This window comes from Engystomops pustulosus, chromosome 2 (assembly GCF_040894005.1).
Source record: "Engystomops pustulosus chromosome 2, aEngPut4.maternal, whole genome shotgun sequence".
NCBI classification, from domain to species: Eukaryota; Metazoa; Chordata; class Amphibia; order Anura; family Leptodactylidae; genus Engystomops; species Engystomops pustulosus.
In genome coordinates, this window is record NC_092412.1 from 67,246,690 (window position 1) to 67,273,384 (window position 26,695).

Sequence of the window (26,695 nt, forward strand, 5' to 3'; positions counted from 1 at the left end):
CAACCCTGCAAATACCATCCAGACATTTCCAGTAGGTCATGTAACCTGTATAGACTCTGGTATAAAGTATAATCATGGCCATTCCATTACACTGCTAGGTGCCATACATGGGGACATGAAGCCGTCTGTCCCGGGGAGATGTTTTCTTTGTTGTGCTAGGGTACAGGCTAGCTGAATTGTGCTGAGTACGAGGACCTCTTGTGCTGCTAAATCCCTGTTTGCTCAGTTGAGTGCATTCTGTAACAAAGCAGCTCCTTTGCTGAGTTGCAGCAGAGCTGGATAGAGACTGTACAGAGGGGGTTTGAAGCTGCTGCAGGTGAGTGTAAACATGTAATGTAGTGTCTAGTATGGCAGCACAGCTCTAGAAGGGTTAAAACAAAAGAAGTAGAGATGTATAACAGGATACATTTCAATAGTATGTTAAAGCCTATCAATCACCGGATCAAGGAGTTATTGGAGTTTGGAGCCCCTCAGGCTTATTTGCATAATTTTAAAAGCCCTTTTTTTTTCTTTAAAACCAGGGCATAAGAAGCTAAAAGAACAGTGTGTGTCGGTGTGCTTGGTTTACAATCCTTGAGGTGGTGATAGATGTCCTTTAAAGGCTTTGTACTCGTACAACACTCAGTGACTTCCTAATTTGCATCATAAGTAATATCTTAAGTTTCATTTACCTGTACAGATCACAATGTGGTAACTATTTGTAACCAGTGGAGTGTCTGAAATATGCAATGAATGATCAAAATAAACTGATTGGTTGGGGAATCTTTGCTGTAAATGAAAAAACTGATGTTTAACTCCTTCCAGTCAATGCCATTTTTAATTTTTGCATTTACATTTTTGCCCCCTTCTTTAAAAATCCGAAACTTTTTTCTTTTTCCATGTACAGAGCTACATAAGGGCTTGTTTTCTGCGTAACAAATTGTACATAGTTACCTGGAGGCAGCATGATATAGAGCAGGAGGAACAAAGCAGAATGTGAAAACAGACCTATCTGCAGGCAGAATGTTATAGAGCAAGAGGAGCTACAGATTGTAAATAGTGCATTATCTCCAAGCAGCATGTTATAGAACAGGAGGAACTGAGCAGGTTGTACATGGTGCCCTATCTACAAGCAGCATGTTATAGGGCAGGGGGAGCCAAGCAGATTTTACACAGTGGGCTTATTTACTAAGGGCGGCAGATCGCTTTTTTTGTCGGACTGTTCATGGTTTGCGGGATTTGCGCCGCTGGGACAGGTATTTAGCAGGGGATTGTGTTGCACGCAGTCGGATTTTGGCGCAGCTGCGCTGGCTTTCATGTGACAAATTGGGGGGCGTGCCGTCGGACGATCCGACGGATTCGGACTGAGCACAGGATTTAACTTTCAATTTGTGTCACAAGACATTGCACCTACATACACCAGGAAGAAGAAGGTGAACTCTGTCGGATCTGAGCAGGGAAGCGACACATGCAGGAAATCAGGCACATGATCTAAGTGGATCGTGACACGGTGCATTATCATCGGACAATGCACTGAGGCCGGGTAAGTAAATGTGCCCCAGTTTCTTATCTCCAAGGAGCATGTTATAGAACAGGAGGAGCTGAACAAATTGGTCATAGTTACCTACCTCCAGGCATCATGTAATTTGACAGGAGGACCTGAGCAGCTCGTAGATAGTGCCCTATCAGCAAACAGCATGTTATAGAGCAGGGGGAGCCAAGCACATAGTACATAGTATCTTATCTACAGGGAGCATGTTATAGAGCAGGGGGGCCAAGCAGATTGTAAATAGTGTCCTATCTGCAAGCCTGTTATACAGCTAGAGGAGCTGAGCAGATTGTACACAGTATCTTATATGCAAGGAGAATGTCATAGAGTGGGAGGAGCTGAACAGTTTGTTCATAGTTTACTATTTCCAGGCAGCATGTTATGTAGCAGTAGGAGCCGACTAAATCACTTCTATCAATATTAATAGTATTAAAGATAAGTGTCACTTTGGGCCATCAGTCATGTGCACTCTTATATTAGTGGATGTGTGGGAGTCTTACATTGTATTGACCACAGTAATGAAGACTTTATTATTTATTTGCTTTAAACATATTAAATACAATAATTGGGATTCCTTAGCTTGGAGGAGGCTGAGGCATAAGTAATATAACTAGAGCGGGGGCTTACATCCATGCCAGTATGTAGATGCCTGCTGATGTCCCTGGGCTGAGCACAGTTGTATGTTTTCTACACCAAGCAGTAAGTACATCTCACTGTCCATACTTGTTCTGTCCTAGAGTAACGTTTGCTTTTTCAAAATGTATTCTGCAATGGTTCAAATTATATCAATTTATGTGAATAATTGCATTTTAATCTGTAAATATATATTTTTGTTAGGATATAAAACAGTATCCATCCTTTTTTTCTTTTCATAGTTAACCCTATTATGGTGGGACTTTGACATACAAGATTCTGTGTACTTCTAAAACTTTCACCACTACAATTTAGACATTTATTATACAGACATTTTATTTATATACAGGTTATTTTTTCAACATTCATTTTTATTGTATTTTATAATAACATTACAATTACCATAAAAATGTAAGGTTATAAAATAAATAGGGGACTGTAAAAACACCCGCCTTACAGACAGACTGGATGCTGATAATTTACTGAGCTTTACCCACAGGTTGCAACGATCAACTGAAAGAGTTAGCAAAAGTGTCAATGAAGCTTTATAATAAGGCGTTGTTGCAAAGACAACCTAATTTTTTTTAAAAACCAACTCTCTCTAATATACTAATTTGTCTGGAGTTAGTTACAAAATATACCAGTTCCGCCTTGCATACAAATTCAACTTAAGAACAAAACTTCAGAACCTATCCTGTATGTATCCCTGGGACTGTCTGTACACGTCTGCTCCAGGTTCTTCCCATGTGTATGATTAGCATAACTAAGTGATAGCGCCACCTTTTGGCAGCACTGATTATGTATAATTATGTTTTTTTATGTCATTATTTCTGCCATCAGCTACTAGATGGTATAAGGTTAGGAGTTGGTAAACCCAGTTTCTAAATGCCTTGCAGCCACATATAACTGTAGCTGAGATTTAGGAGATGAGGAGGAGTGGAGGAAAAGTCGGCTTATAGAATTTTGGATACTTGGATTCGAGGAGAAGAGAATTTCAGGAAATAGATGCTTCAATTTTATTATATCTTTATATGAACAGGCGTTCCCCGACTTAAGAACACCCGACTTAGACGGACCCCTAGTTACAAATGGACCTTTGGTAATTTCCTGTACTTTCGCCCTAGTTTACAATAAACAGCTATAACAGTTACTAAAGGTGTCTGCAATTAAGCTTTATTGTTAATCCTGGTTTTTATGACAACCCAACATTTTTACAATCCATTTGTCACAGAGACCAAAAAAATTACAATGATAAAATATACAGTTCTGACTTGCATACAAATTCAACTTAAGAACAAACCTACAGAACCTATCTTGCCTGTATATCTAATACACTTAATGTGGCATACGTTTTTTTTAAAATGCCTTATCCAGTTTACTTTAATTCCATTGCAAAATCATGGTCAAACCCCTCCCTGGTTCAGTACTGAGAAAAGATGCCTCTTGGCGAGATGCCTCCAGTCTTTAGGTCTTTGTGGTACATGCCAAAATTAGATAATAAACAGAAGCTTGTGGAAATGGTGAATGGCAAAGACACACATATTGAAGCAAGATTATCTCATTTTGTTTTCCTCTTACAAATGAAGAGATTAGGGACATTGTTATTCTATTTACATCCACCATTTGTGACCTTATGGCTCATATAGCAAGTACCTTCGGCAAATTTAAAACCACTTGACTATAGTGAATGTGAGACGTGGTGGTGGTCCTTGGTGAGATGACATACCTGCAGTGCTACACCCCTCCCCACAGTGGTAGGTAACTTCACTATGGAGTAGTCGCTGCAGGCTGTAACAGGATTTTTGCTCGATTTTTTTTCCCCCTGGAAACATTACGTTTGCATAGAATTATGCTTTTCCCACACCGCTGTAATGGAAAGAAAAAGAATCACATAATATAAAGCATCTGGATTTTGTAAATGAGACAATAGAAATAACCTCCCAAGCAAACAATTGTTTGCATGGATTTATAAGGACGCATTAATAACTCCCTAGAGTGAATAGCTTTTTTTTCAGTAATGAATTTCTGTTCTTCTATAATTTTTTTTTTTACTTTTTAGAATGGACAGTCAGAGATGGATGGACATTGATGGCTCATGGGTGTACACTGCAAACCCCAGAAGACAGCCCAGCGGCCTCCTAAAATATAGTACCTTACCGGGGAGAAATCATGATAATTCTAGACCAGCCACGGATATTTCCAGAAGACCAGCAGAGGACAGAGGGAAATACGGCACTATACCTGGCAGGTAAATATCCCTATAGAAGTCATATGGACCGAACAGTCACATTATCCCCAGTGACATCTGGTCTCCATGTTTCTGTATTACTACTATTCTACCATCACAAGACGATGCTGTAAAGAGTGGATGGAAATAATAAGTTCATAATGAAGTATGACTTTATAGTTATATGACTTCTTATGAATATCACACCGAGCTCCTGTGCGGTGCTTTATTCTGTTAAGTCTGTGTCTGTGTGTATATACAAAATAAATGGATGGGGTATAAAATATATCCTAATTTGTTACATCTGTAAACTTGTAACTACAATTCATAGAGAAGGACAGATGTAATCGCAAAATATATAATCTTTATTGAGATACACAAAACATGATAAAAACACTGAAAACACCTTCAAAAACGTGTGAAAGCTCAGATCTCCCAGGCATAGGCTCACATAAGAATAGTACAAAAACATATATATATATATATATACACACCATTAAATATGATAGTTCCTAATGCTGACTTGAGACCAAACTATAATTAACCAAAAAATATATAAAAGCAGAAAGCTATCCGCAATATCAGTTGTACAAGTGTACTGTTCAGACAGCTAAAGTGCAATAAGTTTAAAGGTGCATCAAAAAATAAAGGACATAAAGTATTACCAGCAATGTAAAGGTCCTGGGGGAAGGGAGTAGAGGTGCCCTGTGTGTGTGTGTGTGTGTGTGTGTATATATATATATAATATGTATATACAGGCGGTCCCCTACTTAAGAACACTCGACTTACATACGACCGCTAGTTACAAACGGACCATTGGATATTGGTAATTTATTGTACTTTAGTCCCAGGCTACAATGATCAGCTGTAACAATTATCACAGGTGTCTGTAATGAAGCTTTACTGTTAATCCTGGTTCTCATGACAACCCAACATTTTTAAAATCTAATTGTCACAGGGACCAAAAAAGTTCTGGCTGGGATTACAATGATAAAATATACAGTTTCGACTTACATACAAATTCAACTTAAGAACAAGCCTACAGACCCTATCTTGTATGTAACCCGGGGACTGCCTGTATATATTTCCTCTTAGCCTTTGATTTTAAAAAAAAATTTATTCCTGGCTGGAAAATTGCAGAGTGACCTAATATATATATATATATTAGATTAGCGTATATACTCGAGTATATGCCGACCTGACTATAAGCCAAGGCAAATCTTGTTGACTCAAGCACAAGTCTGCGGTGGGAAATGTTACTTTTTAATAAAATGCCCAGTAGCCTCCCTTTTCTTGCTGCAGTCTTCCCTCACACTTGAAATGTACAGCTGTGCCCCTTCCCAACTTGTAAATTCTGGAGTCCAGTTTATTCGAGTTTGAGCAAATATCTTTAAAATAATAAGAAATTGGAACATAGTAAATAGAAAAAAATACAACAGAAATGTCAATGAGCATAGTGACTAGAGGGCTGCACTATGTAGGTGAGCAGCTGAAACACGGCAATGTGCCTGGACATTTTTCATACCTCCCAACTTTTGGGCTGAAGAAAGATGGACAAAAAGTGTCACAAATTATTTTGCATAATAAACCACACCAATTGCCCCGTCCCTTATACCACCCCCCCCCCACCCCTTAGCCCAAACAGTATAATACCTAGAATTAATGTTTCTTACACCAAATATTTTCACCTTGTATAATTCCCCATTCTCCCTCCTCTCTTATTGTGGTCCCTTTCTCTGCACCCCCTCTTATTATGAACCGGTCTCTCCTTATTATGTCCCTTATTGTGCCCACTCCCCTGCCCTTTATTATACCCTTCTGCCTGCTCCCCTGCTTACTGTACTTTAAAACCCAATTTAAAGTTTGCTGACAACATAACTAACAACATCCCCACACAGCACCACCGGATCACTGGATCTCTATGACAATACACAGGCTCAGTGACTGTAGTGGCGTCTAGTACCTTACAGGATATGATCTGCTTCATCAGTAGCAGGACTTCATTACCACTTCTCCCACAGAGATAAACCTATACGTACTGGGCCCACAAACCTACCCAAGCCACTTACAGTACAAAGTCACCTAGATAACAACACTGCGCTCCTAAATATATATTCTACACAATATTAAAATAGCCATTAATACAGTTTTATAATAAGAGAAACAGGCAGTGCTTTACAACTCCTTGGCTATATGTCATTTAATAGGGACTTGTAAGATTTCATTTGCTTGTGCCCTTTGAAGTTAAGATCAAAACTAAACATATTCTACCTGGGTGGAGGAATGATATGCAGACAAGCCTGACAGAGATGTACCGATGTCCTTTGGGAGACTAAGGTGAGAGTAGTTTTTGTTACATAGTTTCTATATAAAGATGTTGCTATGTTATAACTTTTATCTTGGTGTCAGCTCAAATATACTTTTGTTATATAGTTGTGCTTATACTTTGTGGAGCAGGTCCTGTGTATATGGGTTATGTATTTGTAATGGACGTTTTTTTTCAAGTTAAAGTCAAATGTTAATGGCAACCAGTTCACACAAGCAGAAGTAATACTGGCAATACCATCAGTTTGTAATATGTATTTTGGGGCTGGCAGAGCCTTAAAGGGAACCTGTCACCAGGGACCTAATTTTTCACTAAAGACAGATTGTAAAAGCCCATGACACCTGCAGTGCAAATCTGCCTCTCAGCCTTTTCTAAGCATTTGCATTACATTTCATGCATTTCAAAATACAACATGTGACCTGTTTGAGCTGTAGGCTGTCTCCATGTTTGTGCTCCTGTACAGCTTGTCCCTCCCCACTGATTTCAGGTTGACCAGGCTGTAACCTCTGAGAACCAGCAGGAGGTGGAGCTAGACAGGAGCACAAAGGTGGGGGCCAAGCTCTGAAATGCATGCAAACCAAAGCCCAGCCCCTGTGACTACCCCAGGATTTTGTTATGGAGCAAGAGTAAGTTATAACACACAATTATATTGTAATGCAAATGCTTAGAGAAAGCAGAAAGGCAGATTTGCACTGCTAGTGTGAAGGGCTTCTGCAATCTGTCTTTAGTGAAAATGAGGTCCCTGGTGACAGGTTCCCTTTAAGGATTGCACTGAGCATGTCCTTGGGAAAGCTGCTGATGACGCTGTTTGCTTGATGGTCTAGTCAATGAGTAATGTTCATACAGTTGTAACCATACACAATAAACATTAAAAAGACACTTGTACATGTTTTCTCAATATTTGACATTAAATTAGAGTAAACCTGTACCATTTTAGATAAATTAGGATTACCAAAATTATTTGTATTTGCCAAATACCAGAATGAGAGAATTTTTTAAGGCATTTTTATTACTTTTTGCAAAGTTAATATTTTACGTTACACTAATATTACTATGTCTTTAAACAATTTGAGACAGACCATGTAATGATATGTCTTTAGAAGCGGCTGATTTATTGCCAAAATCTGAGTTAGAGACACACCTGTGGATGTATTTGAAGGCACACCTGAAACACACTGCTTCTTTGTGTAACATCATGGGAAAGTCTAAAGAAATCAGCTAAGATATCAGGAACAGAATTATGGATTTACACAAGTCTGGTACATTCTTGGGTGCAATTTCCAGAAACCTGTGGGTGCAGTGATATTTGACGGTTGCAATGCATTTAGAAGCACAATGCAAGTGCTGTGACGTGCTCGCCTCTGATCACATCTGTGTTTCTAGAAAGAAGCATGTGATCAACTGCAAGCACCCAGTGTTTTGCATGTAAACAATGCAAAACACCAGGTGCTCCTTACCAATCTCTTGCCTTTGACTGGAAATGCAGATGCGATTTTGCCAAGCTCCGCCCCTGGCCACTTGCATTGTGTTTCTAAACGCATTGCAAGCGCCGTGTGTGATCGCAGCCTGAAGGTGCCTCGTTCCTCTGTACAAATAACTCTACGCAAGTAGATGGGTTGTGTGTTACAGAGATGAACGTGCTTTGGTCCAAAATGTGGATATCAACCTAGGAACAAAAGCAAAAGACCTTTGATGCTGGCTGAAGGTGGTAAGAGTGCGTTATTATCCACAGTGAGACAAGTATTGTATTGACATTGGCTGAAAGGCCTCTCTGTCAGGAAGAAGACATTATTCCAAAAGAAACATAAAAAAAAGCAAAATTAATGTTTCCAAAAGTACACGTGGCCCCGTGGTCTGACAAAACTAAAATTGAACAGTTTGAGCATAGTGGCCATTGTTACATTTGAAGGAAAAAGGGAGAAGCTTGCAAGCCTGAGATCACCATCCCAACTGTGACATCAGCTGTGTTGCTGCACCATGAGGAGAGAACATTATGTGGCAATACTGAAGCAACATCTCAAGACATCAGCCAGGAAGTTAAAGCTTGGACACAAATGGGTCTTCCAAATGGACAATGACCCAAAGCTACTGCCACACTGATTACAAAGCGGCCTAAAGATAAACCTAGACAATGGGGCTAATTTACAAAGGGTCCTGCGGCCGCATTTCTGTCGGGTTTTCCAACTTTTCGGGATCGGGACGCCAAGACAGGCATTCAGAAGGGCATTGTGTCACACAAGATCGGATTTTGGCGCAAGCTTTCATGCGACACAAATCAGGGTGGGTGGGTTGGATGATCCGACAGATTCGGACAAACTGTGGGATTTAACTTTAAAATTGTGTCGCAAGCCAAGCACTTACATGCACCAGGAAGAAGAAAGTGAACTCCGGCGGACCTGAGCGTTGAAGCGACACATACAGGATATCAGGATATCTACGTTAATCGCAGCACAGTGCATCATCGTATAACAGTCAGGATCGGGGATCGCAACTCGGACAGTTAAATAAAGTGCCCCAATGTTTTAGAGTGGTTATCACAAAGCCCTGATCTCAATCCTATTGAAAATTGCTCGGCAAAGCTGAAAAGGCAGGTGCAAGCAAAGAAGCTACAAAAAAGGTTCCGTTACTCCAGTTCTGTCAGAAGGAATGGGCCCAAATTTCTACCAACTATTATCAGAAGCTTGTGGAGGGATATCCAAAACCCTTGACACAAGTCAATTAAAGGGCAATATTACCAAATACTATATACTGTGTATAACTGCAGAAAGTAATGAAAATGCCTTAAAACATGTCTCTCTCATTATTCTGGCATCTGGTAAATATAAATAATTTTGGTAATGCTAATTTACCTAAAATAGGAAAAGTTTATTCTGATGTCAGAAAAACATGTATATGTGTCATTTTATATAGTGTATGGAAACTTTTGGTTTCAACTGTAGATAACTGTAGGTTATGAAATGTTGAAAAACAAGTTTCTTTAGAATTCATCATATTGTCCTTACCGTATGCGCCCCTGATTGTTAAAGTGATTATACTGAATGGATATAAACATGACTGTTTTGTATTAAAAGCATGTAAAACAACTTATAAGAGGCTTAGCTACAATACCACACACACCCAGGTATGGCACTGTTTCGGATGAAAACAGTAATGTAATTCTAACCCTATTATGATAAGAACTACCTTCAGAACACAGTGCCAAGACTATTTCAAGATGCAGAATGGTCACTTTTTATTAATCATAACCCCAGATCTTGTAGTACAGTCCCAAAATTCTGTGACTGCGCCCTATTGTCACACCAACACACCCAACCCTCTCAGCACATTGTATCACTTGCTTAAAATGCATCTCCCCGTGGATAAAATAAAGTATTGTTGAAGCTCTTAAGAAGTGGATACTATATACCAGTGGTGGCGAAATTATGGCACGGGTTTCAAAGGCGGCACTCAGCGCCCTCTCTTTGGGCACCCAGGCCAACACCCCAGAACGGAGTTCACCAGACATGATTCAAAGAATCTTCCTGCTGAATCTTCTTGCAATGATAGAATTAGCCCTGCATTCAACTGCATTGGTGCATTGCATTGGAGGCTGATACAATTGAAAGTTGTATAAGAACAGAGAGAAATAAATTACTGCTTAAATTGCTGTGCTGGCACTTTGCAATAAATAAGTGGCTTTAGGTTGAAGTTTGGGCACTCAGGCTCTAAAAGGTTCGCCATCACTGTTATACACATAAACAAGTTCAACACAACTAAGACTAAGGCTACATTCACACCGCTGTTGCCCGCCGTATTGTAGAATGGCGTGCACACGGCAGTACCGGGGAGAGCGCCGCTCACCCCCTCCCCTCTCCATAGACATATATGGCGCACGGCGCCATATTCCGGAGAAAGATAGGACAAGTGGTACGGAACGGTATGTGTGAATGTAGCTTAATAGTTGTAAAGATGGAAGGGTGATGTAATATTTTTGTTTCTAAAGTAATTATAAGCCTAAATATGAAATATTTACTTATTTACTTTTAAGGTATTCTAACAAAGCACCAATGAGAGGTCAATCTCCATATAGACTTTGGTCTACCACAAGATTTCCACAAGATGCAGTTTTGCAAGATTCAACCAACTGGGGTTCCAATATGCCCCCTATTCAGAGAGATTCTGCACTTGGAAGAATAGATCAAAATATGAATAGAAGACGTGATGCACCAATAAGAGAACAGTTTGATTATAAATGGGACAGCAATATAGCCAGCACTAATGCTGCAGTATATGAAAGAAAGAGACAAAAGTTTCCTGGTTACCCATATGGAGAAATGGTAAAACGCTCCCCTTCTAATAAGCGAAGACAAAAAGGGAAGCTGATACAGATGGACTCTATTTATGGAAAATGGGAAGCAGATTACATATTGGAAAAAAAGATGAAAGAACTCAAATATGATGAGTGGGAACCTTTACATAATCTCCCCAAAGCTCTACAAAACCAACTTGTGTTACAAACAAAAAAGGTGGATTATCCAGAAACTGAAAAAATGAACTCAACAATGGCAAACTCTGGAGATTTATGTCAGGAAAAGAGAAGTTGGTGGTCTAAGCTTGTCAAACCGGCAAAATCTGGAGTAACTAGTCCAACTATTTCAGAGATCTCTCAAGACAAACCTAATAAAACAAATCCAGAGCAGAGCTCCTCAATAAATCACAAACAGGAGGTCCTGAAAGAAAATCGACCACAATTTAGAAAACGAAAAGTTCCCCCACCTTATGTTCCTCCTCCCTCTTATGATTACCCTCATCGTATCTTCCCTGTTAAGAAAGAAAAAGTTAATAACAATAGAGGGCTCAGTCAAAAGCCGAGTAATCATATTCTACCTCTACATGACATTGCAGACTATCATGAAAGAAGGGAAAAAGTGCCAAGGTATAGTGTGGAGAACACTAGAGCTGCCAAGACAAATTTAACATCAAGTACAAATGTACTAGAGAACAGAGTGGAAGTAGATGAAAGGAAAAAGTTTGACCCGACTTTGCAGAGTATGATGCAAGGCAGAAAACTCCCTCGAGTCCATAGCACATGGGCAGGACCTAAGTTGGATGAATTTCTTGATCATATCTATGAGATTGTAGAAGGCAGAAGTTCTCCTCTTACTCAAAATACACATAACTTACCAAAAACCAAGTTTGATCTTGACTTGCAGCCTGATAACATGATTTATGGAACAGTTTCATTCCCCCTTCAAAGAGACACATCAATGCCATACACATTGCACACAAGTAGCAAAGCAAGACATGACGAAGGTGAGGCTACTAAAAGAAAAAATCTGCTCCCTACAAATAAGAGCCAATATCCAATACCACCCTTTGATGCTCGCCCACCAATTCCTCTGCATGGAGTAAAACTGCCAAGAGAGTTAGGTTTCAGCTACACAAGTGGAAATATTCAAGATGCTGATAAAAGGATGAGAGAAGAATATAGAAAAGTAGACAGTGAACAAGGACATGAGTGGAGAAGGCAATTAAGGGTCATATCAAGCAAAGAATCAAAGGTGAAGGGCCTTTCAAAGTCATCTGCAAATAAGGTAGACTATGGACGATACAGCCATACCCTTCCAATGAAAAAACAGTATATGAAACCATATATGCAGGAAGAAACAAAACATGGTGATTCTAGGAAGCAAAGAAGACCTCATCAGGATTCAGAATTTCCTAGATGGAGAGAACCTGGAAATGTCAACACTTTACCAGGGAAGAACCGTGATCACAACGGGTGGAGAAGTCCTGAGGGTCTAAAATATAGTCAGAAGTTTAATATATCCAAAGATTCTAATGTGTATAATAGTGATCGAGGAAGAAGCCAAGCTAAAGAAGTTACAGCAGAGAACAAAAAGCATGAATTATCAAATGAGGATGAAGGTCTTTTTGTCATTGATGCAACTTGCATAGTTGTCAGAGCAGAGTATATTTTTCCACCAGTAATGGAACAAGTCAGATTTGTACCTAATGAGAAATCTAAAGTGGAATATTTGACCAATCGTGGTGACTCTGAGAGTCATAATAAGAAAGACAGAGCACCACATTCAACTTCACCTTCAAAATATAGTTCAGGTTTAGCATTTCAGCAATATTCTCAGAGGAACCACTCAAAAACCCAGTATTATGATCAGTGGTCCACAGACAGAGAAGCATCATCCCTCAAGGAAAGAGCAGTGCGCATTTTAGGGCTTTCCATTGGAGAATTAGATTCTCTCAGTGAAGCTCAGGATCAGCAGAAACCCAGCAGATCCTCAACAGAAGATGAGAATGCTGACCAGACAATTAATAGGCAAGAGCCAGAGGTATTTATTAGAAATGGAAATACTAGAAAAGAATCTAAGACACGTAATTATAAAGAAATGCCATGCATACTGGAGGATCCAGCTACGTCATTGACTGGTGATGATGGTTTTCATATGAGTTATAGCCGACACCATAAGAGTGGTACAAAGGAGATGGAAGACCTGGCACCAGAACAAGATGGACTTACTCCTAACATACCGAACACATGTAACAATGCAAACTGCTTAGAAACATCTTTAATAACATCAGAAGCTACACCCCTGGAAAGTAATACGTCTACGTCAGATTCATATCCGTCTGCAGATTCATATCCAAGTGTACCTCCTCAATGTATGGAGCTAGATACAGTCATGCATGAACAGACACAGCAGGTTGTGGAAACTGATGTAACAGAACAGAGCTCTGAACCACTCGAGATAAAGATCTCAGAAAAGTTAAGACAAGATGAAGGTACATCAGTCATGCCAGTAGAGCTAGAAAGTCTAAGTCAGCAAAAAACAATATCATCAGTCACTGAAAACAGAAAGGACGACAATTTTACAGAAAATAAATGGAAGGTAAAAGAATGTAAACCTATAAAACATACTACAAATAAATCAAATACTCTTGTGTGTGCAGAACCCAAAGGACATAGTGGGCAAACAAGTGGTGATGTCTTCTTAGATTCACAGCCAAGTCCTACAACTTCATCTAGAGGCCTAATAAAGGCATATTCAAGAAGACCAAATTACTATGCCAAAGATCTCAGGGAGGCTGTCTCTCGTATCAGACGCCACACTGCTCCGGATTCTGACACAGATGAAGATCTAGAGAAGCCTTCATCAGTCTCAATAGGACAGAGTTCAGAGGATTGTGGGACATCATGCAGCTCAGACACCTCCGACTCTGAAGAGACCGTAATACTGTGTGAATCTGAAAAGGATGAAGACACCTCGCCCATTGCAGAAGATACAGGGAGTAAAGGAAAGAGTGGACACAGTGAAGACTTGTTTACAAAGGACCTTATGGTAGCAGAAGCCCCACCAGCGACATTGCATAAAGGTCAATTAGTAGACCAGTCTAATATACTCCAGTTGTCTGAATATGAAGCTACATATGATCTGAACAGCTGCATTAAAGAAATACTTGAGGATCTGGATAAGACTGAACAAGAATTTTTCTCCAGCCATGCAGAAGAGAGCAACATTTCATCGAATTCTGCTGCATCAGACCAACCCTAAACAGGTAACTTGTACTGTTCGCTTGATTTTATTTTTATAGGTGCCCTGACTGCCCCCTTGCCATTCTAGTGATTTTTTTATAGTCAATTTTTGTCCTATGAAGTCACTGCAGTATTATAGATACATAAAACCTGGTGCTGCACAGAGCTGCAGTACCAGTCACAGCCACTCCATAACTTATGGCATAGTGGCTGGTAAAAGATAAAGGGGACAGAGTGTTCACTGTGGAGTACTGTGGCCCCTTTAACCAGCACCCTGCCAGGGTGCTAGAAGTCAAACACCCACTTTTCTAATATTATATGCCTTGCGTTAAAAACCAAGGACAATATTTTGGTCTTTTTAAAGAGTAGATCTTGCTGCAGTTATTGTTATAAGCAGATAAGAAAAGTATAATCACCTTTTCTAGTTTCTTTGTATCCAACAATGACCATTCTGTTCTGTTTTTAGATGTTGATGTCAGGAGTGATGCTCTGATCATGCCAGGTGACCCCTACTGCCAGTCACAGGCCGCAGTGGGGACCTTGGCACTTATGGCACATTAGATACAGACTCCATAATCTTATTGTAATTCTCAGCAAACTGCAGAGTTAAGGAAATATTATAGCAAATTAAATAATCGATGTCTGCTATTGATCACGTTCAGCCAGTCGTATTATAGCTCTGCCATATATGTTATACGTAGATGCAGTCTGGTTACAGGTTTTGCAAGCCTCCAGAATTTCACACATTTTAAGTAAAGATCCTTACAAACTTGGTCATCCCTTTGCCAAAAAATGTATTATAAGTTATTAACTCTGCGCTCTCTAATCCCTACTCTCACACTGTTTAAATACATCCAAAATAACAGATGATTTGTACATTTTAAAAAAACATTTCAAGACATTTTACTATTTCTGTAGACAGCTCCTACACAGAATTCGGCTCCTTTCACATTTAATGTATGGTCGCCCGGCTGCAGCCCTGCTCACCCCTTCCCTCTACATAGCAAAGCCAAAAACATGGGGAAAGATATCTTTCTATCTTTTCCTAGTGCACGGCATGGTACTGTGCCACACGCGTGTGGCACCATACCACCGCCGGGTGCCTATTGCTGTCTTCGGGGATATATATCTGGGCACAAGTGTGAAAGGGGCCTTATGCACAGGGGAGTAACTAAGAGAGGTAAGGACCCATAGCAGACTTCTGAATGGAACCCCCTCACCCCTTAAAAGATATATATTTATATACTTTTGTAAACACACATACAGCATATACATGCCAATTACACACATACACCTTAAGCATATATTCAGTATATACACACACCATATATTCATACATACATACAAGCATGTACATGAATACATATGCAACATCCCCCACCGGGGCCTAGCCCTTTGCGGTGCGGCCTGGAGTCAGCCGGGGCCCGCGGTACCGGAGTGGCTGGCGGTTGCGGCCTAAGCACGCTGTTGTCACGGTGCTTGGTACAGGGGAACCGGAGGGCTGTCCTACAGCCTGGCAGGTCTCCAGCAGGGTGGTGTTGGCAAGAAAATGATATGGGAGCGGCTGCTATAGCGGATCTCCCTGGGGCAACCCCTTAATGACCCGAGGGTGAGTCTCTGGGTGATGGACAGGGTGCCGGTGATGAAGGCAGCCGTATTAGCAGGGACCAGACGGAGGCAGAAGTTGAAGCAAACAACTTACAGTTTATTGCAACCGGCAGGAACTGCAGAAAACGTGCCTTTAACAGGTAGGTAGGGTGCCGAGATGTGAGTTGGAGGGAGCCTCAGGAGATAGTTCACCAGCCTGGATGTAGAGGGCAGGCTGGGTGGCAGCTGTGTCCTTATAGGAAGCTTCAGCTTGTCCTGTAGAGCTTCAGGTATCACCCTTGAAGGTAGGAACGATACCCCTTTCCTCACTACACTACTCTAGTCTAATAGCTCCACTCTTCAGAGGCAGGGGCTAGGCTCTTCCTGCTCTGGTATGGGCTCGACTGAGATGCGCACACACTCACTCCCTAAGTCTACAAGATCTCTCTTAACTAGAATCCTTGCTGAAAGAACTCTGGAAAAGACTTCTCCTCTCTTCTCTCTCCTGAGAGAGACTTCTCTAGAACATTCCTCCCCAGAGGTTTTATTACCTCCCTTTGGTCAGGTGGTGGCTGCTCCTCCAATCACATCTCAGCTACAGAGCACAGGATGTAACACATATCATTGGATAACAGCATCTTGCATTATACAAAATAATTAACCTCTGCCTTGCCAGGCAGGATTCACCACTGCAATATCCCTATGTCCTATCAGAACCATGTTGTGCAATGGGATTACATGCAGGTGGGGCGTATTCGCAAACCCTACCTCGCCATTGCATCGGCGAGGGTGTTGCATACCCCGGGGGCAATTGAAAGAGCCGCCCTCGGCTCGACTACAGATGTTTTGGGGCACAGAGGGGGCTAAGGGCACTTCTAGGAAGTGCAGGCTATGTGAGGTGTAGGGACAAACCGCCCATGGTCCTGGAGACAGGCACCTGGGTTGGTGTCGGACTAAGACAAAAATATGTAGCTGTATGACAGTTGGTCGCTGACGCCATTAAACCGAACTGTACAGTAGGAAAGGTGTGGTGTCATGTCCTGTAATCCACTCCTTGCACCAAGGCCTGTATATTTGTTTTATCAACGCTTCTTCCCTGGCGGCAATTATATAGTGTATATATGCATACATTGGCATATGTGACACAATAAAACATTGTACTACATAGAGACGGTCCGACACAGCCACTCTACAACCTGAAAAGCCTATGAAAGGGTTAATGCAGACTACTGGCATATATGACAGTGTGCAAATATTTGGCAAAAATCACATTGGCTTAGGAGCCCAATGGGTACACATCTTATAACATAACGTTACAGAAGTAGATAGGCTACTCAGTGTAGCACGATAGTAAATGTCTCTTTTCCTGCAAAGAAAAGGCATGGAAGTGCAAACAGAATGTCCATACCTAAAAAGGAAGGCATTAAGTGCAAAATGATAATCAATTATATGGCAACTTTTCCTGGTAGTATCTGGCAAAAGTCTCACAGAAGGTCTCTACTGACAAAGTCCATCTTCTGGGTACAGCCCTTGATGTGGGGGAAAAGTGCAATGAAGAAGCAAAGGGTCTCCTCTATTTGGAGAGGGACAGAGTCCTTTGAAGAAATCTCTGCTGTGGCAGAGGAAGGGGTGCTATCATAGCACAGGACAGTAGGCAGTTCAAGGAGAGTCTCTTGACTGAGATAAATAAAGGTGAGAGTCTCAGGAAAGTCTCTGGCTCTTTGGGGTAAGAGGACTTAAATATACAATATGTACACAGTACCTGAAGTGGGCTACAGCCCTTCAGGGGTTACTCTGCATCTTCCTCGGTGGTAAGTACTTCGGTGTCAGAAAAACGTACCTGCCTCCTGCTCCTGCGGGTCACCAGCTGGTACTCCTGCAGGTACGCAGGAGCTTTACCTTTTGTCTCCCTTTGAGACCTTCGAAGTTCCGGCCTGGAGAAGATAACAATCTCCTCATCGTCGTCCTCTGATTCAGGCGCTGGAGTCGGAGTCTCAGCTGGCTCTGATGTTTCAGGGGTTGCAGACAGTGGAGCCGGATCATCCTCCACAGGCAGCAGTATTGGAGACTGCGGTGGGGATGATGGTCTCTGCGAGGTACCTCTTACTGGAGTGGAAACAAAACAGAATTGAGGCACAGTCACAAGTTCCAAGAAACTGGGGGTAGGCGAACACAAGGAGGTCTGTAAGTTGGGGGTCGAGGTGAGAGGTGTAGACATAGGGGCAAAAGGACGAAGACATCTCTTCAGCCGGTTCCTATGTACCCGGAGTGGTGGACGGTCTCCTCTTGAAATCTCGTAGACTTCAGGGGAGAGACTGTCCCTAACTAGGTATGGCTCACGCTCCCAACGCCCATCTAGCTTACTGGTAGGATGGTTGTTGCGCAGCCACACTCGATCTCCTGGGGCAAAAGGCTCAGCACAGGCATTACGATCAAAGTCCCTTTTTTGTTTCTCTCGGGCCTCTTCCAACCGCAGATCCACAACTTCTCTGGCATCCGCCAGGTGCCTCTGGTGTTCGTGAACCCAGTCAGTCTGGGGGAGTAAAGACTGGGAATCAGGGGACTCCATGTCCCAGGTCATATCCGCAGGGAGATGTCCGTGTCTCCCGAACATCAGATAGTACGGGGTGTACCCTGTGGAGCAATGATTGGTATTGTTGTACAGGTACACCAATTCGGGCAACAGTTTTGGCCAGTCAGCCCTTTTTGCAGGGGTCAGAGTCCTCAGCATATTGATTAAAGTCTGGTTCATCTTTTCACAAAGCCCGTTGCCTTGGGGATGATAGGCTGTGGTCCTCAGCTTTTTGCAGCCATATAGAGTGCACAGCTCCTGGAAGACTTGGGACTCAAATGCTGTTCCTTGGTCTGTAAGGATCTGGTCCGGACAGCCATAGGGGAGGATGAAGCTCTTCCACAGGGCCGCTGCGGTAGTCCTTGCAGACAGATCTCTGACAGGTACTGCAACCACAAATTTGGTATAGTGGTCAATGATCGTAAGAGCATAACTGTGACCGGATCTGCTGGGCTCCAACTTCACATGGTCCAATGCCAGGATCTCCAAGGGCCGTTGGCTCACAATGGGACGGAGAGGGGCCCTTTGGTTGTGTCGCTCTCCTCGAGCGATGGCGCAGGCCGGGCATTCTCGACACCAGGCTTCAATGTCGGACTTCATGTTGACCCAGAAGAATCGCCTTCGGAGGGTGGCTTCAGTCTTCTGAGCGCCAAAGTGTCCGGACTGGTCATGGTACATTTCCAGTACTATCTTGGCGTCCCTCCTGGGAATCACAATCTGGTATAGCCGGTCATAAGTGATAGGGTCCAGAGTTCTTCTCTTTAACAGACCCTGGTGCATGCTCAGAGTCTTTCTCTGGCGCCACAATTGAGACAGTTCTCCATCAGCTCTTCTGCGCCGGATTCTTTCAGGCACTCGCCCACTAGAGAGATAGTCCATTACTTCTCCTATGGCACGGCTATCAGCCTGAAGACTCATCCAGAGGTCCTTCTCCGCAGGGGGCTCTGACTCTTCTTGAGGAGTAGCTGGCTCTGCCTCTGTCGGTAGGGAGTAAACTCTCTGGGCATCTTGACGCACAAACCGGGCATAGAACGCTGGCATCTCCACATCTTCCCACTGAGCATCCGTGGAGGGTCCCTCCCACTGGTCAGGGAGACGGGACAGAGCGTCGGCGTTGTCATTGGTCTTACCAGCCCGGTACTTGATGGTAAAGCTGAAATTGGCAAGTCTGGAGGCCCACCGTTGTTCCAGTGCTCCAAGACGTGCGGTGTTCAGATGCGCCAACGGATTATTGTCTGTGAAGACAGTGAAAGATGATGCAGCTAGGTAGTCCTTGAACTTTTCGGTCACAGCCCAGACTAACGCCAGAAACTCCAACTTGAAGGAACTATAGTTCTGGTCGTTTTGCTCCGGTTCTCGGAGGGAACGGCTGGCGTAGGCTATGACCCTTTCAGTTCCGTTTTGGAGCTGGGATAATACCGCCCCTAGACCTTGCTTGCTGGCATCAGTGTATAGGGTGAAAGGCAGACTATAGTCTGGATATCCCAACACCGGAGGTTCAGTCAGCCGTTGCTTGAGCATCTGGAAGGCAGCTTCTCGTTCGGCCGTCCACTCAATGGATACTCGGGAACGTTGGCTCTCTTTTGGCAGGCCCCTTAGAAGCTCTTGCAGGGGAGCCGCCAGCTGGGCAAACTTCGGGATGAAACGCCTGTAATAACTTGCAAATCCCAGGAAGCTTTTGATGTCCCGTACGGTGGATGGGGTAGGCCAGTCGTAGACAGCTGCAATCTTCTCTGGATCTGGCTCAATTCCATGAGCGCTCACCACATGTCCCAGGTACTTGACGCTAGGTTGTAGCAGGTGGCACTTGGATGGCTTGACCTTCAACCCATGTTGGGTCAGGATTTGGAAGACTTCAGCCAGATGGTGGAGGTGGTCTTCATAAGTCTTGGAGTAGATGATGATGTCGTCCAAATATAGCAGGACGGTCTCGAAGTTGCGATGACCCAAACATCTCTCCATCAGCCTTTGAAATGTGCCTGGGGCGTTGCATAGCCCAAACGGCATGTTGTTGAACTCGAACAGGCCCATTGGGGTGGTGAAAGCCGTCTTCTCTCTGTCTTCTGGCGCCATGGCCACTTGCCAGTAGCCACTGGTCAGGTCCAGGGTAGAGAAGTAGGCAGCTGACCCTAGGGCTGCGAGGGATTCCTCGATTCGAGGCAGAGGATAGGCGTCCTTGTGGGTGATATTGTTGATTTTCCTATAGTCAACACAGAATCGAAGGGTTCCATCCTTCTTCTTCACAAGGACCAACGGGGCAGCCCATGGGCTGTGACTCTCCCGGATAACGTTGGCTGTCTTCATCTCTTGTACCAGCTTCTTCACCTCTTGGTAACGGGCTGGAGGTATGGGCCGGTATCGTTCCTTGATAGGAGGATGAGAGCCAGTAGGGATGGTGTGTTGGATCAGAGTAGTCTGCCCAAAATCCAGTGGGTGTTTGCTGAAGGCCCGGTGGTGCTTCATAACGACATCCAGGACACCTTGTACTTGGTCTGCAGGAGTAAAATCGTCATCTCCAATATTGAGCTCAAGCCACCAGGATTGCTCGGCAGGCTCATCTTCAGCACCTGGCTTCACTTCCAACTGTTGGGAGGCAGACAGAGAGGTTTCCACCAAGTCTTCAGGATGCACACTGAAGAGAGTGGCTACGGCTTGGTACTTTCTCAGATCCACTGGGGAGTCTCCCACATTTAGTAATCGAATGGGTACTTGTCCTCGGGATACAGTGACTAGGCTCCTGGCGGCTAGAATGGGCAGGTCTTCATCAGCTGGTAGAGGTTCTACTATCGCCTGGTAGTCTTGACCTTGGACGCCCATGCAGGCTCGACACCATACTAACGTCTCAGTCCCAGGTTGAAGGCGGACAGGTTGGGGATCCTTGATCCGGGCTCTGCAGATTTCTCCATTAGGGCCAGCAAACTTCTGTTGCGCCGCTAGAACCTGCATAGTCTCCTGAATTACCTTCCGGGAACCGTTGGGCACTGTTGGCAGGGAGTCGTGGAGAGCCTTCAGCACTTCAGGGTAGCAGTTGCGGAGGACATTGGTACCCAGTACCAGGGAGAAGTTACCGTTTTCGGGCACACGTGTCACCACTACGCCCTGTCTGGTTAACTCAGTGTCTCCAATGGTTAGCGTGGGCTCCCAGTAGCCGCGGATGGGTACGGGTTTTCCGTTCGTAGCAATAATGTTCAAGTAAGCCTTGGGAGGCTGGATTAAGGATGCTTTTCCTCGGCATTTCTCAAAGGCAGCACTCCGGAGGGTGGTCACTTGAGAGCCGGTATCAATTAAGGCCGGTAGGGTAACTCCATTGATGGTTACATGAACCATGGGGCGAGTCCCCACGAACCTGGGCATCCAGTTAGCATCTCGGGGACTTACAAGTTCTTCCCTTGAAGGTCGTCCCTTAGCTCCAAGGGTTTGTCGTTTAACTGACGACAGTCATTCTCTTCATGCCCATATTTATGGCAGTAGCTGCACCGCTGACGGGGTTTCTTCTGACTCCAGGTGCTTAACGACTTTGCTTCTTTTGGGCGCTGCTTAGTCGGAGATTCACGAGGAGTAGCTGACCGTACCGGGTTCTCTGGAGGTTTCCTCCTCATAGCGGAGACAGTTACTTCCAACTGGGTCAACCGATCAAGGATTTGATGCAGGGTGTCCGCCAGATTAGGGACCGGTCCTGTTATGCCAGTAACTTCCATAGGCGCAGGAGTAGGTGATGCTGACTGCGTGGGATGGCAAGCGAGAGCAGATTCTTCCATTTCCACGAATTCAGGCTCTCTCTGCGATCCAGTAGGTGGTCGGTCTCCTAAGATGTCAATGGCAATTTCCTTAAACTCAAGGAAAGAGGCCTGGGCATGTTGAGAAGAGATGATCTTTAGTTGACACCTTTGATTTCTATCAACAAGTCCATTGATAAATTGCTCCCTTAAGGTTTGGTCAGAGGTTTCAGCGTCTTTGGGCTCAAGGCAGGTGATGGCCTTCCATGTCTCCTGTAGGGAGAGGGCAAAGTCACGGAGGGACTCTTGGGGCTTCTGTCTTTTCCCGAAGAATTTCTGCTTCAACTCGGAGACAGTACACTTGTCAAAGGTGTTACGCAGCCTATCAAGAATCTGGACCACATTCTGACACTGTTCTCGGGGCCAAGACTTGACTTCCCGGAGAGCGGGTCCTTTCAACTGCCCGATGAGGATGCCCACTTTCTGTTCCTCTGTAAACGGACACAGGGCGAAGGTGGCTAACAATTTGTCTCTGAATTCAGAGAGAGTGTGTGATTCTCCCTCGTAGTGGGGTAACCAGGGGGCCCCCGGATAGTAGGGCATAGTCAGAGGCATCATGGTGGGAGTCCCAGGGACACTAGTTGTAGCAGGGCTGAAGGGACTCTCTGGAGGACTTAACATGCTCCGGTACCCTGAGGAGGGACCAGGGGACGGGACTTGCGCCAGTCCCGTATCTTCGTCCTGGGCGGACATGACTGGCCTAGCTGAGGGAAGCCTGTAGGGTTACACAATGTCCGTTGCTATGGGCGATGGCTAGAATGGGACGTGGGCACTTTAAGACACAGTCACTATTCCCTGGGAGGTGAGCCAATAACCTAGCATCGGAAACAATCTCTACCCCCCTTTAACTTCCCCAGCGGTACTCACTCAGGATCAGCCGCGGTGACAGGACAGCTCCGGTACACGAAGGTCTCCGTTCCCGATGTCCGGCAGGCAGCAGAGTTCAGTGATGCTCCGCGGTGTTCTCCAGTCGCAGGACACGTGCGCCGGAACTCCGGATGAGGCGCACACTGCTGGCAGGCTTCAGGCGCGGCCTGCGCCGAAATCCAAGATGGCCGATTAACCCTCTTCGTTGCCGGCCGCACACGCTCCAGCTCCTCCTCCACGGTGCTTCGCGCCACTCGCGCAGGGGGCGGGGCCTAATGACGCCTCTGGAGTTCCCGCCAGTGAAGATTTGGCGGGCTTGAAATACTTGCTGCGCCACACGCCTCTGAGGTAAATGCTTCAGGCGCAGCAGCGCCGGATGTAGCAGAGCTGACACAGTTCTTGCAGGAATTAACCTCTTGAGTGCTGGAGCGGCGCTCGACAGCACGTGGCAGCAGTATAAAGTTCAATGTAGAAACACACAAATACTTGGGCCTAAACCCGGATGGCAGCAGGGTTAGGCAGCACAGTCTTTTTCTTAATAAAGTACAGTCTTTAGTGCCAGGATAAGGCACAGAAGTAAATATCCTGTTCGTGACGCCACTTGCAACATCCCCCACCGGGGCCTAGCCTTTTGCGGTGCGGCCTGGAGTCAGCCGGGGCCCGCGGTACCGGAGTGGCTGGCGGTTGCGGCCTAAGCACGCTGTTGTCACGGTGCTTGGTACAGGGGAACCGGAGGGCTGTCCTACAGCCTGGCAGGTCTCCAGCAGGGTGGTGTTGGCAAGAAAATGATATGGGAGCGGCTGCTATAGCGGATCTCCCTGGGGCAACCCCTTAATGACCCGAGGGTGAGTCTCTGGGTGATGGACAGGGTGCCGGTGATGAAGGCAGCCGTATTAGCAGGGACCAGACGGAGGCAGAAGTTGAAGCAAACAACTTACAGTTTATTGCAACCGGCAGGAACTGCAGAAAACGTGCCTTTAACAGGTAGGTAGGGTGCCGAGATGTGAGTTGGAGGGAGCCTCAGGAGATAGTTCACCAGCCTGGATGTAGAGGGCAGGCTGGGTGGCAGCTGTGTCCTTATAGGAAGCTTCAGCTTGTCCTGTAGAGCTTCAGGTATCACCCTTGAAGGTAGGAACGATACCCCTTTCCTCACTACACTACTCTAGTCTAATAGCTCCACTCTTCAGAGGCAGGGGCTAGGCTCTTCCTGCTCTGGTATGGGCTCGACTGAGATGCGCACACACTCACTCCCTAAGTCTACAAGATCTCTCTTAACTAGAATCCTTGCTGAAAGAACTCTGGAAAAGACTTCTCCTCTCTTCTCTCTCCTGAGAGAGACTTCTCTAGAACATTCCTCCCCAGAGGTTTTATTACCTCCCTTTGGTCAGGTGGTGGCTGCTCCTCCAATCACATCTCAGCTACAGAGCACAGGATGTAACACATATCATTGGATAACAGCATCTTGCATTATACAAAATAATTAACCTCTGCCTTGCCAGGCAGGATTCACCACTGCAATATCCCTATGTCCTATCAGAACCATGTTGTGCAATGGGATTACATGCAGGTGGGGCGTATTCGCAAACCCTACCTCGCCATTGCATCGGCGAGGGTGTTGCACATACAGTACCATATACACCCATGCAGCATATACACATCACACATACATATAATACCAAATACAGTCATGCACATTCTTACAGTATATATACACCACACACATATAGCATATACACACCCAATACCCCAGATTTAAGTGCCTCCTGACACTACGGGCCCCATAGCAGCTGCTATGGCTGCCATCCCTATAGTTATGACCCTGCCTATGCATCTCTGTGGTCATATAGGAACTGTGGGGGAGATTTATCAGAAGTCTCTTAGAGCAGAACTGTTCTAGTTGCCCATAGCAACCTATCAGAGCTCAGCTTTCATTTTCTGTTTAAAAAATTAAAGCTGAGCCCTGATTGGTTTCCATGGGCAACTAGAACAGTTGTACCTCTGATAAATCTCCCCCACAGATACTTATGGTTCTATGTGAAAATCCAAACCCATGGGGATCTTTTTTCTGAGATACATGTCTATAATAAAGTCTCATATTCTCTTTAATTTTATCTTTAGGAAACCCCCCCCACAATCAACCCTGTTATGGATAAAGAATGAAATCGATACAGGAAATCTGCCCTGGACAGATAAAGTGGACATTTGAGTAAGCCGCTCTAGATTTTGAAGAAATGTATTGCATGCCATCAGATTTGGCAGAGAAGTGCCCAGAACCATCCTGTCCGGTGCCCATTTATACTATTAGATACTCTTCTAGTCAGTGTGTTATTATATGCTGTGATTCGTCAGATATGCTGAGAAATATATAGGCAGGAAGGATTTCTCCACCAATCCAGAACATTTATAACAAACTGTGTTTTCACGTCCTAGTTTTCACCTGTCACTATTGTTGTAGCAATGAGATCTGTCTATTTATGAAACCCAGTATGTCCAGTATAACCCAATCTGTTTTAGTTATTTCAGCTGTTCAAGGAGACAGCAATTTTCCAGTGCTGTTGTTATTACCTCTGTAATACATGTTTATATCATCATAAATAAAATTGATTTCAAGGATTCTCACTAAATGTCTACACAAAGATGACAATTACTGAACAATCTCAAGCTGGAACAGATTTACTCATAAAGCAACCCAAGCATGGGGCCCACACTGATTTCCTAAGGACACCAATGCACTTTAAAGTTATGTCAAAGATGGGATAAATAGACTCCTTGCTCTGCCATTTCATGTGGGGCTAAGGATTAAGGAACCCCAGATATATATATATATATATATATATATATATATATATATATATATTACATCCACCCAGGGCCGGCAATAGGGGGAGGCAAAATGGGCATTTCAGTCTTCTTTCAAATGAATCTAGAATTGTGTTTCTAGGTACCAGGGATCCAGAGATATTTATGTTTTAAGTGAAAATTTCAGTGTGATTTTTATATATAAAAATCACTCCCGACGGCTCTTCAACAGTTAATATATCCGTTTTCCTGACACCTAGAAAAACACAAATTTATATTCCGAGAAAAGAGGAGACTCTAGGTTTCACAGAGACAGAGATACAGCTCCCTGAAGTGCGTCCCCCTCCAGATTCTTAGCCATCAGGCTGCAGGGAGAATTTGCTGCACACAGGAGCTGCTGCACCTCACAGATAATGGAAATATTCCCTATATTTATATGTCACTACATTCTGATATCCAGAAGAATCTGAGAATACACTTGCTCTCTGATTGCCTTTTATTTCATGATTTTTTTTGCAAAAGTTGAGTGATACAATGAACATTACATTAACACTGCAACCCAAAACATGTCCACAAAACACACACATTTTCCGGAATAAAGTTTTTATTTCACACCATCCTCAATTATTTATACCTATGCTATGAGGTTCTTACTCAAATTCTTATGAAGCGTGGAGAGATCAATTATTGCACGTCTAATACAATGGCGCACATCTAAAAGTGACTTTTATTATCTCTTTAGCTTGGTTTATGGATATTTAGATATTTGGGTCACCATTGTGTAAGGGAACATGCAATGATAGATCTGTGTAAAGCTCCGTGCAATTTTCAGCAAAAAATGTTTGGCAC

General features: G+C 44.0%; 1 protein-coding gene across 2 annotated transcripts; it reads left to right on the top strand.

Moving 5' to 3' along the window:
• Window positions 1-173: 173 nt before the first annotated feature.
• DDN (dendrin) lies at window positions 174-25,660 on the top strand. Of its 2 annotated transcripts, XM_072135134.1 has the most exons (4): window positions 174-316; window positions 4,221-4,409; window positions 10,742-14,268; window positions 25,166-25,660. In XM_072135134.1, the coding sequence occupies exons 2-3, from the start codon at window positions 4,222-4,224 to the stop codon at window positions 14,262-14,264; spliced, it is 3,711 nt and encodes a 1,236-aa protein (XP_071991235.1). In that variant the 5' UTR covers window positions 174-316; window position 4,221; the 3' UTR covers window positions 14,265-14,268; window positions 25,166-25,660. The 2 variants fall into 2 exon arrangements, with proteins under 2 accessions (XP_071991235.1, XP_071991236.1); XM_072135135.1 differs by lacking the exon at window positions 4,221-4,409 and having other exon boundaries at window positions 181-316.
• The last annotated feature ends 1,035 nt before the right edge of the window (window positions 25,661-26,695 follow it).